This window comes from Sturnira hondurensis, unplaced genomic scaffold, assembly GCF_014824575.4.
Source record: "Sturnira hondurensis isolate 20B ecotype Veracruz unplaced genomic scaffold, ASM1482457v3 Scaffold0014384, whole genome shotgun sequence".
In the NCBI taxonomy this organism is placed as follows: Eukaryota; Metazoa; Chordata; class Mammalia; order Chiroptera; family Phyllostomidae; genus Sturnira; species Sturnira hondurensis.
This window is the reverse complement of record NW_028087015.1, coordinates 24,460,652-24,474,802: the sequence shown is the minus strand read 5'-3', so window position 1 is coordinate 24,474,802 and position 14,151 is coordinate 24,460,652. Positions and strand designations below refer to the sequence as shown.

The 14,151-nt window shown below is 34.3% G+C and overlaps 1 protein-coding gene across 2 annotated transcripts in view; it reads left to right on the top strand.

The window, feature by feature from the left end:
- Nucleotides 1-13,730, top strand: part of LOC118998709 (cadherin-10) — an 80,735-nt gene extending 67,005 nt beyond the window's left edge. The window contains exons 8-11 of one of the 2 annotated variants that reach the window (XM_037063048.1): nt 1,763-1,884; nt 7,271-7,379; nt 10,724-10,975; nt 12,752-13,730. In XM_037063048.1, the coding sequence (XP_036918943.1) occupies nt 1,763-1,884; nt 7,271-7,379; nt 10,724-10,975; nt 12,752-13,236 (968 nt within the window). In that variant the 3' untranslated portion in view covers nt 13,237-13,730. Of the gene's footprint in view, nt 1-1,762; nt 1,885-7,270; nt 7,380-10,723; nt 10,976-12,745 lie in introns of both variants that reach the window. The other variant, XM_037063047.1, reaches the window with a different exon arrangement.
- The last annotated feature ends 421 nt before the right edge of the window (nt 13,731-14,151 follow it).

Below are 14,151 nucleotides of genomic sequence, written 5' to 3'. Positions count from 1 at the left end.
GCTCTGTAATCACTTGACACATTAAGAAGGGAACAATATGCAGCAATAGATTAGCGAGTAGGAAATCAGAAGCTGAGAACTGAATACATGTGGGTTTAGAAGACTAAGGAATGACTGAAGAGGACAGGCTTTTGAAAGTTTCTCTTGAAAAGAGGAAGGAGAAGTAAATAGACTTCCAAATGGATTTAGAATTCTGCCTGCTTGCCTTTATACTACTCCAGCCTTTTAAATTTCCCTGTTGAGTAATTGGTTCTTACACAATATTTTTAAAAAGTCCTGATCTCTTTGTTTTAGTAACCATAATTACATGTAGAGAAAGGAGAAGAAATAAATTCTTTTTGAGTTGTGACACACTCCCTATTTGCACATGATGAGGTTTTTACCCTGGTATCTAAAAATTATTTGGATAAAATTAGATAATTTTTAAAGATTGTATTTATTTATTTTCTAGAGAGGTGGGAAGGGAGGGAGAAAGACGGAGAGAAAGATCAATGTGTTGTTGCCTCTTGTGCATCCCCAACTGGAGACCTGGCCCACAACCCAGAAATGTGCCCTGACTGGGAATGGAACCTGTGGTCCTTTGCTTTGCAGGCTGGCACTGAATCCACTGACCCACACGGGCCAGGGCAGAAAGTTAGATGACTTTAACAAGAGTAAATCCTATTACTCTTAACGAGTGTTCATGGAGATCGTTAAATAAGATTGCTTCTGTCCCTCAGATGCTCTTTGCATTTTGTTTTGCTTTATTTAAGCATTTCTTTTCTCCTTTTATATTGATCTTCAGCCTGAGTTCACCCAGGTTCACACAGAAGTTGAATTCTATTCAAAGACTGATTTTGATATCACAAAGGGTGATGAATATACTCTGAATTGAAAATGTTGAAATACTCTCAGATATCTGTACAAATGCCTAGAAAAATCCATAATGGAAATAATGTAATTACAATTGATACTAGGCTGTTACCCAGACATTTTTATTTTAAAATTCGATTTTCCAATGGAAATAATTTTCAAATGTATATTTTTATGTGAAAAGTTTGATGCTGTTGTTTTTCATCTTTGTAGCAAAATATCGTAGTTATTATGTTATAGGTTACTGGAGAGTTGATTTTGTTACACAGAATTTTGCCTGGATTGTTGAAATAGTACTAGCAATAATTATATTAATGAAACATACTTCATTGTAAATTGCTATCCAACTTGTAAAATTAGCAGCTGTATATTAAAATTTCCAAAAGAATTGTTGAGAGTAGCCATTGGAATGCATTTCAATGATAAAAGTAGTCAGAGGGTAAGTTGTAATGTAAAAACTACTACTTAGGAGTTAATGACCTTGGGCAAGTTACTAACTTATTAAAAACTGCTGTTCATCCAGTAAAATGAGGAAAGATTAAGTAATGTAATGCTGTATAAGAAAGCTTTATTAAATATTTATTTTTGTGATATATATGTATATACACATCTATGTGTATATACATATATATTTAAATAGTAAAGACACAAATATAATGTGAACTCAATTACACTAAATTGTGCTTTTAAAAATATTTTCTAAAATAATAATAGTACTCTTGGGCCCAATGACTGAATTCATGACTACTTAATTAGGCTTTTAGTAATTGTCTTTATTGTGTTTGCTCATTATGTGAGTGGAGTTGCCATGATGCTTACTTGTGTGTGAGCACTTAATATCCACAGACACTTGTATAAGGTTAATCTGGTGCAAATTGTGTCTCCCTAAATGTTTCCTTCCCTTTTCTAGACAATCCGAAAGAGATGACTCGTGTGGCTGTTTTTGTGAGAATTTTGGATGTTAATGACAATGCCCCGCAATTTGCTGTGTTCTATGACACTTTTGTATGTGAAAATGCCAGGCCAGGACAGGTGAGTGCGCATGAGATTTAAAAGCATAGGGAGATTTTGACAGCATGCTTAAATATTTTCTTTTTGTAATCTTGAGAAGAATGAGAAAATAAAGATAAGAACACTCATATGAAGTTCCAGCAATATGATTAAAAATAAACATGGACAGGCTGATGTTTTTAAGGTTGAAGATGTTATACTTAGTGGTATAACAAATTTCATATGTGTTTTGTAGATTTGTAATGTATATAAGATTTTATGTTGCCACAAAAAATAGTGTAAGAATAACTTTAACTTTTAAATTTCAAAAACAAATAAACAAACAACAAAAGAAGGAAAACCATCAGCTGCACCATTAGGTAGAGATTGATAATTGATAGATGGCAAATAAAAGTTAGGGAGAACACAGACAAATATGTGGGACCGACAAAGCAATCCGTCAGTATCTCACTGCATGAAAACAGAGTTCGGAAGTGGGCCGCAGAGTTTTTGCTCCTCACGTCTACACTTGCATTTTATTATTATAGCAACACATAAAATGCATAATGACTTAGTTTTCGTCCTTTAAAGCATTCCGCCTCTATCAGCTTTGTTTATAACTCTTTAAGTTTTTTCCTCAGTGGACTCATTTTGTTGTTTGAAAAGCTCCGGCGTATATAAGAAATGCTCTTAATTAGTTTGAGTGCTATCTTCACAGAAGGAAGCTGCATCTTATAAATAATAATTGGAAATCAAATTTGATTTACTGAAGAAAGAGAAGCCATCATAAAACTGTATGGTGTTTTGACATCATGTGATGCTCTTTATGAACATCGATGTCATTGTTACATTTTTATGTAAATTACATTGAGGAATAACTTCAGATTCTTCTGCAGATTGTAACAGGAATTCAATAGCCTGTCTATTGTTTGAAATGGTAAAATTGTTGCAGTAGGGTTCTTTTTTATTTGAAAATATTACAGAAATGTTTAATTTGGAATATTTAAGGGACTTAGCTACTTACAAAGTACTTTTTAATAAAACAGTGTGTGCGCTGAAAATACCATTCCAAATAGTCCTCTGCTCGCCAGGCTCAGCATGATATAAGTTGAAGCTTCTTCTAAAAAAAGATAAACCCACTTGGCAACTGCCGCATACGCTGCTTCTTCTATGGTTATTTGATTTGATTTTCAAGAGATATCTTTTTCAGAGCATTGGGGTCATTATAAATACTGATTTCCAACTGGGTTCGAAATATACAAAATAAAGTATTGTCTTTATTTTTCCTTGTGACGTTATTTAATTTCCTTTTTAAACTTTACCTGGCTCAGTCGGTAAGTTTATATTTTTGGGATTTTAAACACAAGTTGGCATATTGAAGGAAAATATCATCAAATAAAAAATGATTTAATAAAAAGGTAGTTAGCCTATTTTGACAAACATGACAGAAAAACATGATTAATAAATTTTGTCTTAATTGACTGCATATGCCATAGTCTATCGCGGCAGTTGTTTTCAGTAAGAGCAGTTTGTTAAAAGTCGTTTTGGTCTCATGGGCTGGAACATGATTGCTTGAACAAACCTGTACATACCCAATGCTGGAATTCTAGGTTCTGACATCCTGGCAGGAAAACTCAAAGTGGTTATTGGGTATGGTCCTTCTACCAGGTCCTTTCTTGAAATTCATGTATTAACTCTGTCTTCCTCCTCCAAGGGAGTAAGAGCTTTGTTAGGACTTCTGAGTGTGCTTCAGTTTTTTAAAGAGTAGTTCAGTCCACCCAGCGCTCCTCTGAATCAAGTGCTCTTTAAGAGCAGCATTTAGAACAATAGCGGGGAAAATAATTCCATTCAGAGGGTGTGTGGACAAAATGAAAGGACAGAAGTAAAGCTAATTGCCACCCTCAGCTCCTTTCTGCAGGGTAAGGAGACTTCCCCCTGGGAAAAGATACAACTTACAATTGATGTAGCATTCATCTTTCTTTCGGGTTTCTGAGCTGGGGCACTTGACTCTCCATTTTTTCCTTCCCGGAGAGAAGGGAGAGGCGCTTGGAAAAGGGGAGAAGGGAGGACCTGAGCTTTTTCTATTCTTTTTTTTTTTTCATTTTCCCTCACACACGCCCCACTCTTTCAATCAGTAAAATGTGTTTCAACAATATATAATCTTTGTGGGAAGGCAATAGCATCTCCTTCTCACGGATTTCCCTGGGTCGCACGCAGGAGGGAGTGCCGCCTCCGTGTACTCGCACAGTACCATCTACAGTATCCACACTCCAGGCCCTCTTCAAATGCAGCACATTCTGCACATGTTTTCTCTAAAACAGTGTCTAATTTCTTCCCCAACAACTGAAAAGTGTCTCTTTACCAGGATAAAGAGAATGTTTTTGTCAACAGAAGCTATTAGTCTTCTTATATTAAAACTTAGAGACCAGTTTTTTAACTTTAAACATCTTAAAATCCATTCATCACCCTACATGCCATTATACAGTAGCAGGATCACTAAAGCACCCTTCAAGTTGATTTAAGGTTATTCTTGAATAGTCCAGCAAAAAATATAAACAAATTATACAACTGCTAGGGAAATAAAACCTAAGTGACTTATCTGTGTATGTTATCTATGTGCCTAAAATGAATCCTGGACATCACTAGTTATATTTTTCCCTAATTGTGACAACCTCTTTCTTTTTTTCCTTTTTATTTTTGAAGTGGATCAAAATAAATTTGTCTCCAGGAGAAAATAAAGTTGTGAGTGCTTTTATAGAGAGACAGAGGAAATAGTGTTATCTCCCTCCTGTTACTTCAGATTTCTATTGCAATGCTTTATGGTGATACACCAAAGCAAAGTATCGTGATGTTTTGATGCATGACTGAAAATGAAGAAGGAACAATAGATTGAAAAGTAAATCCTGTGAGTGGAGGAGCTGGACACCAGGAGCCGAGTTGTGTCTCAAAGAAAAAAAAATTATGAAAAGGAAGTAAATGCTTCCATCCGCAGTGAAGAAGTCTTGGGGTCATAAATATATGTTGTAATCCGATAAAGATTTCTGACATGTGATTGTATTGTATATGCATTAATCTGAGCTTCACTTATTTTCTTCATAACATTTAATGAAAATGTATGAGTGAATCGCTGATTTTGAAATCTACAATGCTACCATCTTTTATTAAAATAATATATTTTAATCTAGAGTTTTTATGTAACTCTTCGTAATTTCTTATAGATATAAGTAAATGCGTTGCCATTTTTTCTTTTAAATATGTATTTTGCCCCATAAAAATGAACTGCAATTATAATTTATAATCATAGTTGCAAGTGTATATTTATTATGAGACATAATTTTTATTTGAAAAGATCATTTGCTTTTCAAATTTTTTGTCACATTTGCTTGTCACATTTTTATCATTTATGTGTCTATATATATTAATATATTAATCTTAGTGTATTTTCATTACTGTATTTCCTGATATATTTATCCAATTTTTTATCCTTTATTTATTCTTACAAGTCACTATTTAAAAAATAAAATTCTTTAGACTGCTCAACAAACAGGTCAGTCAAAAAACTTTTTTTTTGTATTTTAATTTATCCATTTGAAGATTATTAGTTCATATTATTTTAACATTTTTTTCTTTAATTCATTCATATATGTACCTTCTTTCAATTTTTTTTACTGAATGAGTAAGCCATTAGCCATAAATTCTTCCTTCTACTTAATTTAAATTACCACTAACATTTCACAAAGAAGTTATACTTTAAATTATTCAAAATTTACAATTTTTGCTGCTTATTTCTAGACAATAAACATTTATCTTTGGTTCAATTATATCTCTTGTATCACTTTGAAATAAATCATTTGGGTTATAATTAAATAAGGACTGCCTCAAATTTACAACATTTTAATATTTTTAAAGACCTTTAAAAGAAAAATAATACAGTACAGCTAAAATAATTTCTTAATTTTTCCAATTAGTTTACATAATGCTTTAAACTTGAAATCCCTCTTTCAATCAACAAAAACATCAGGAGGAATAAATATTACTACTAAAGATCCATACATTGTTTTTTTTGGAAGTTGTAACATATTTTATCATACTTTTTTGCATTTTCTGGAATTTTGTCTCTTTTTAAGTTAAAATATTTTTTTATTGTTGTTCCAGTACATTTATCTCCATTTCCCCCCCATTACTCTCTCCAGCTCCTTCCCATTCCTCCCAACTCCCATCCTGATCCTACCTCCCTTTGGCTTTGTCCATGTGTTCTTTGTACATGTTCCTTGATGACCCTTTCCCTTTTCCCTCCCGTTATCCCTTCCCCCTCCCCTCTGGTTACTGTCAGTTTGTTCTTTATTTCAGTGTCTCTGGTTATGTTTCATTTGATTGTTTTGGTGATGAGGTTCCACTTATAGGAGAGATCATGTGGTGTTTGTCTTTCGCTGCCTGGCTTATTTCATTTAGCATAATGCTCTCCAGTCCATCCATGAGTAAATGAAGTAAAAAGTATTTACTTTTTAGTTAAGCATAAATTTGACCATATTGTAGGAATCAGTACATATATTTAGCCACTTTGGAAGCTCTTTTGCAAAATTAAAATATGCAAAAATGTATGCACAATATTATGTTATAGACAAAGTGGATATGTATGCCAAAAATAGAGTTATGTTACATAGATATGTATCATATTAATTAATCATATTAATGTGTTCAAAGCAATTATCTGATTGTAGTATAAGGTGTTAACTTTTCTACTTTGTTAGTTGGTAGCTTCTTATATTGTCTCTTACCCCAAATAAATCAAAGAGTTGACTCTGATAAAATAACCATTCTTTATAGTATGAATATGTTCAATTTAAAAATATATAATTTTATCACCAGTGCCAATGAAGTGAACTTTCATTTGTTAAAGTAGATAATAAAATGTGTGTCTTTCCTTCCTTCAAAACTTGTGTATAATATTGTCTGAAGAATCTATACATTGTTTGAATAGTTTTTGCTTTACTTTTAATGAGAAAAGCCATAATGAAATAACTTTCTAAATTTTCTTGACATTAAACTCTCCCAGATCTATCTATCTATCTATCTATCTATCTATATATGAAATAACTTTAAATCTGGTATCTTAATGAATAACATTTTCAAGAACAGATTACCACTTGACATTTTGAAGGAATGAATGATATTTAAGAAAAATTGAGACAGGGGAGAGACAGAGAGTAACACAGAGGGAGAGTGAGAAAGAAAAAGATAGAGGCTTCGTTAAAATCAAAGCAACAATAAAAAGGGTTGAATAATTCTAATAAGGACGAATGCATGGGGAAGAAAGTCAATTGCCTTTAAATGTTTTCAGACAAGACTGGGTGTCAAAAATGACACATTACAAAGCAGATTATACCCATGGAAGTTTGAAACAGATGCATTTTTCTCTTTTCTGCAGCTGATACAGACTATAAGTGCAGTAGACAAAGATGACCCTTCAGGTGGACAGAAATTTTTCTTCAGTTTAGCTGCTGTCAACCCAAACTTCACAGTACAGGACAATGAAGGTGAGTTGTAGAGCATGTTCATTGTGCTGTATGGGGACACGCAAGACATTTCTCCTTAAGTAACCATGGCCATATACACGACGTGCTAATTTATTAATCTACACTACAAGATTTTGTTTTCATCAGATAGTTAATGAGATATCACGGCAACTTCTTGATTGAAAGTGTTTATTTTCTTAAATTTTAAAATAATAACATGTGTGTGAAGGCATCTCTATGTGGGTCCTCAGTAAAAGACTGAATTTTGAAGACATTAGAAAGGCTGGAAATAACGAATTCCTTCAGCAAAAAGCACAGGACGCATGAAGAGGATTGAGAAGAAGGAGAAGCCACAGATTAGCTTGTGCTGGGATTAAGCCCTATAGACTGCAGGGGGTGGGGTGGAGGTGGAAGAGGGCCTGGGGGAGCATGAATGGTAATGGAAAAATACAATGAAAAATAAACCATTTTAAAGAAAATGTAGTTTGCAAGGGCAAGACATGCTATTTTCTTATATGATACATAGATTTTATGTCTCTGTCATCAAAAATGCCAAAATTATATATATTTGTGTATTTATAAAATGGTCAAAATATATTTTAGAAGAAAAGGATATGCAAATGGTTAGTATTTTTAAAAAGTTTAACAGATCTTTCTTTGAAGAATATATGTGGTAATTAGTCTAAACAGAAGTATATAATTAGCTTTTCTTTTCTTCATAAATTTATGTTACACTAATCACATCAGCTAGTTTTTATTGAAAAGCATACTCATTTTAGAGCATCTGTAGATGTAGTTACTCTTCAAATAAACCAAACTACACTGGCACATTTACAAAACCATCAGAACAGTGTATATAGGCCGGCAGAACCAGGTTGCAACAGCATCTTTGGATGGCTTTCAGAGCATCCGAATCCAGTTTAAGGTCATGAATAGTTTTTTCTTTTTTAACATTTTATTTATTTATTTTTAGAGAGAGGGGAAGGGAGGGAGAAAGAGAGAGAAACATCGATGTGTGGTTGCCTTTTGAGCAACCCCTGCTGGGGACCTGGCCCGCAACCCAGACATGTGCCCTGACTGGGAATTGAACCTGCAACCCTTTGCTTCACAGGCCCGGGCTCAATCCACTGAGCCATAGCAGCCAGGGCTAAGGTCATGAATAGTTTTATGTTGAGCTGACTAGTATCTGTGACACTTGATGCAGTAGCAATGTTGCACACATGTATGCTCACTCTGACTTTTTTGCAATATCCAAATTTTCCATATGTCTGGACACCTAAGATACCTGCGATTGGAAAAATTAGCATACAATCGGCATTCAGAATATGAAAGACCCAATGACATCTGAATATCATAAAACACAACACCCATCATTGAAATTTGCTGACTCTGGCAACATAAAGATAGAACTCAGAATGGACGTATTATCACTTTTTCTAATTAAATTTTAACTTCTTTTTTTGTTCTTGTAAAACTGAGCCCTGGGTCCCAACAAGCACATGTCAATTTTAGAAAGTAATAGAGACTTTAAATAGTGTGATTTAAAAAGAAAGCATTTCACAGTTATCGGGAAAACAACTCAAGGTTAATCTTAATCCTTGACAGGTAGTGCTATGTTCCTGTATTAGGAAGAGTCCGTGACCCTCTGTTACTGAACTCAAGGGTCGAAGCCACATGAATATAAATCTGAACATGTCGCCATGTGAATACCACTAAAGTCTGATGGAATATTTGACTTCATCCTGCATAAATTACTAGTTTTCTGTTATTGGGTGGATTTAATGTAGAAATTCCAGTAACATGGGGATTACTTTAATTTTTCTCTTCTTGATAAAATATCCTAGCATTTATTTGTAGGTTGATCTTAAAAATCTTTAATTCTTTGATATTATTCATTTAAAAAACAGTAATTTCTTGTTTCTCTAATACCACATTTGGGGATTTTCATTATTACAATTCACTTTCCATTAACTTTATGTCAAAGGCATTATTATATGATGATTTTCTGTATATTTATGAAATGATTTCAATAGAATGGTTAGTTGAGAGTAAAACTTGGGTTCTTCAATATATCAAACCTTTTGTATGAAAAATTAAGATTTAGAAACTTTTATAAAGTTAAAATACGAGGTAAAAAATTCTAAAAATACCACATCTATATAAATTTTATTTTAGTATAGGTTTGAAAATAGAGGAATTGGTATTCTAATACTTCTTGAAAGATAACTTCAAATTGTAAAATTACCAGTATTTTACTTCATTTAAAAAGTCTGCTTTTATACATCTATTTTTGCTGATGTACTTTCATAGCTTCTTTAGTTAACTGAATTTAACTTCTCATTAATAATTTAGAAAATTAAATTGTTTTAAGTTGAACCACTGTACCTGAAAAAATCTGTCTTTTTTTTTCTGCCCTATTTGATTTAACTATTGGCTAACCCACTCCTTCCCCTATATGGGCACTTAAAACAGCCCAGTGGGGTTGGCTAAACTGGACTAAAAACACTGGGCAAACCCAGGAAGAAATGATTATCCAAGTATACATTGATTTTATTTTTAATACATATTGGTTAGATATGGTTAGAAGATATCTCTTTTTACTAATCCCCTTTCCCCCATTCATGGATACTGGGTGAGGTGTCAGATAAAGAAATGTCAGTGGTGGTGTACTTGGTAGTGAGATGCTGGACTTTATTAAACCCCTACCTTTTCCTGAGTGTCCACCAGGCACTCCACACCACTCATCGTCTTTGAGTTTCACCCACACTTAGAGTGATGCATTATATTCAGTTTAATGGGTGGAAATCAAAGTTCAGAAATATCAAATAACTCGTTCACCACAGTCCATATGTTGGAACTTATAAAGTTTCTTGATTACATTATTAATTCTAAAACTACAACTTTACTGAAAACTTCCACAAGCATATCTTTCTGCATGAATATTGAATTAATGTGTTGTGTGTGGGTGTGTGTGTGCATACACACACACACCCACACACACATTTGTAAATAAAAAAATGTTTACTGTAATTTTTTACTGGATATGCATATTTGTTTCGGAAAACAATATACTATCATCTGTGTAGTCTTGACAAATGACTAACATACACAAATTTTACCATTTTGAAAACATCTGTGCATTAATTGAAAATCTAATGTATAAGCAATCACAGTATTAGATTCCTCAAGTTATCTAATTTGTCTTATCTATATTTTAACAGCATCGTGTGCAGTTCCTACAAAAACCGATGTTGGTTTTATACTTTCCATAAACATCACTTTATTTATATGTCAAAACCATGTGGATCAGGATGAGACAGATTTGCTGGTCTGAGTCATTTATCATATTTAAACATTTATTTTAGATAATACTGCCAGGATTTTAACCAGAAAAAATGGATTCAACAGACATGAAATAAGTAGCTATCTGCTGCCCGTGGTGATATCCGACAACGACTACCCAATCCAGAGCAGCACAGGCACGCTGACCATCCGCGTGTGCGCCTGCGACGGCGAGGGCAACATGCAGTCGTGCAGCGCCGAGGCCCTGCTCCTCCCCGCCGGCCTCAGCACTGGCGCCCTGATCGCCATTCTTCTCTGCATCATTATTCTGCTGGGTAAGGAACTGCAGAGAAAATACGATTACTTCTCGAATTGCTTACTGCAGTGTACGTATAGATAAGAAATGTTGCTATTAAAATACTTTCCCCTAAACAAACCCCAACATTTAAGATAGCCGTAAATCAACAATGGAATGTTGTTCATATTAAAATACTTTATCTGATCAGACTTATCACCTTCCTTTTTCAAGGTAATAAATGAAACTGATAATAAAATAACGAAACTGTAATAATTCAGAGATATTCAAAAAACATTTTCTAACGTTACACAGTTTCTGAATGTATGAACCAAGGTAAGACACTGTATAGTTTCTTGTTGTTTTTTTTTTTCAGTAAATCTAAAATTTATTTACACATTTTTTTATGGCTGTTTGGAAGCCTTACTATCTTACCTCTTCACTGAAATAACGTTCAAATACCCTTTTCAGTTTGTACAATTGTCCCTAAAACAATGATACTGAATTTTAGAATCTACAATCTTTTTGACTGCCTTTGAATTAAGAATCAGGATGAATTTACTCTGTAGTTCCATTGTCATAAAACTATGTGACTATTCCCATGACCTGAATAAAAAAACAAAACAAAACAGTATTTGGCGTTTTAAGAAGCAGTGAAATGGACTTGGATTTTGGAGCCCAAGACCCCCACATGCAAATCTTGTCACATTGAGCATTTAGACTCTAACCTAGGAATTTGGAAGGGACATATTCAGTTTATAACAATAATAAACCCTATAGTCTTTAAATGTTTGTTCAAAAGAGGCTAAATAAAAGCATATATTTCTTCATATATCTATTATATATATATATATATATTTTTTTTTCACCTCTGCTTTTTCAAATCACCATAAATGGTCAGGATAAACATCCTGACCAAAATGAGGATGGGAAACTAATGCCACCAGATGGAATTTAATATTATTTTTCTCCTATCTTTTATTCAATTACCATTATTATAACTGAAATTATGACTACTATTGATACCTGGCTGTGGAATTGGAGAATGCCTTGGAGTGACATGCATTGCTACTTGTGGAGCTACACTTAAATGTATCCAGCCGCGGTTCATACACAGTTTTCATATTAATGCAGTGCATTAATTGAAATTCAGTGCATTAATTGAAAAAATAGTTTTTTTATCTCATGCATGATATATATTTCCATGGAAAACCTCATACATTTCTAAACCAATAGAGCCTAAGTGTTTGGCCTTTTCTTCCTAGTAATTAAGGCCTTCTTTAAACAATATGAGAAAAAAAAATCTATGCAAACCCTTCAGTAAAGCTATTTAACAGAAACCAATACTCCATATCTTGTGAAGAACGCTACTTTTAAAATTGTGTATAAGGGTGTAAAAATGTGGACATAGTTTTGCCCTTCTTGACTGTTTTATTGAAGCAGAATTCAGTTTGTGTCTTTTTTATATAATATCTAGGTCATTATTTAATGCAAAATATAAATAACATCTGTACAATCAGAAACTATCTTTAAGCAGTTCTTAGAAAAATAGATAACGTAAGCCACTGAATTGAGAAATATCCCACATAGCTCTAAAAGAAGTTAAGTACGCTGCTCTGAAACTCTTCCCATCCTAGCTAAATCCTCCATACCACCCCCACATGCCCCGCCAAACGGATCGAAGTACAAAATTAATCTTAAATGCTCACCCGTCCTGGAAAACCTGTTACTTAAACTCCTCTGGACAACTTCCACTCGTTATTTATCCAGTGTTGTAGAAGGAGCTCTAATGTATCTTTCTTTTTTCAAGTTATAGTAGTACTGTTTGCAGCTCTGAAAAGACAGCGGAAAAAAGAGCCTCTGATCCTGTCCAAAGAGGACATCAGGGACAACATCGTGAGCTACAACGACGAAGGCGGCGGCGAGGAGGACACCCAGGCCTTTGATATCGGCACCCTGAGGAATCCTGCGGCGATCGAGGACAAGAAGCTGCGGCGAGACATTATTCCGGAAACGTTATTTATTCCCCGGAGGACTCCCACGGCGCCAGACAACACAGACGTCCGGGATTTCATCAACGAAAGGCTGAAAGAGCACGACCTTGACCCCACCGCGCCGCCCTACGACTCACTGGCCACCTACGCCTACGAAGGAAACGACTCCATCGCGGAGTCGCTGAGTTCGCTGGAGTCAGGCACTACTGACGGAGACCAAAACTATGATTACCTCCGGGAGTGGGGCCCTCGGTTCAACAAGCTGGCCGAAATGTACGGTGGCGGGGAGAGTGACAAGGACTCGTAACCTGCGGCGTCTGCTCTGTTTCAGTAAGAGGACGTAACTTTACCACCACCATCTCCCCTTGACAGTATTTGACATTCAGGAGCATTTTCCTGCCACTCAGCACAATTTTTTCCCATTTACTTTTAAATTTGTTCATTAATGGCATTAATCCTTCCCTGTAGGATGTCTCATGGAATATATATGACATTTTATTTAATCACTTCCAAGAGCCAAAGCTATGGAAATTCCGTGCTGTCCATTTTAGAAATAAAAGATAATTTCAGAAACATACACAGGATAGTTCTCCCTTAAGCAACCTGACAAACAAGCTGCTTCTGTTAGGTACACGCCCTGCCCTTGCAAATGAAGCTTTTACAAAAGGTAAAGAAAAAAATTAAGGTATATCCTGTTCTGTACATTAAATTAAAAAAAATGTACATGTGGTGTTAGTCGGTGTGATATGCAACCTGGTATACAAAACGTTCGTGCAATTTCATTTCATCAAATTCTATCTGCTAATGTTTTATATTTATATTTTTGTATTTATTTTTAAAAAATAAACCAGTTTTTACAACTACTTTGCCTCTAGCTTTTTCTTCTCCCCCAAAGGAAGAAAAGTTTCACCACAGACCCCAGATCTTGGTACAAAGTTTACATGGAGTGCACAAAAAGACATGATGTCTCTAAATTACTGTTGAGAACTCTGACCAAGTTAATACAGTTTAGGTAAAGATTATTTTTCCCTTTAGTTTTGTTGGGCTGTGATATGTGAACAGTTCATCCCAGTAAAGTGATAGTTATATATAGACCACTTAAAATATTTCCATTTAGGCAAATTTAGAACATAGCCATCCTTATGCTACATATCCCAAAACACTAGCAAAGCAGTTACATCATTTCATTCATGTTTACTAAATTAATTTCTGAAAGAGTAAA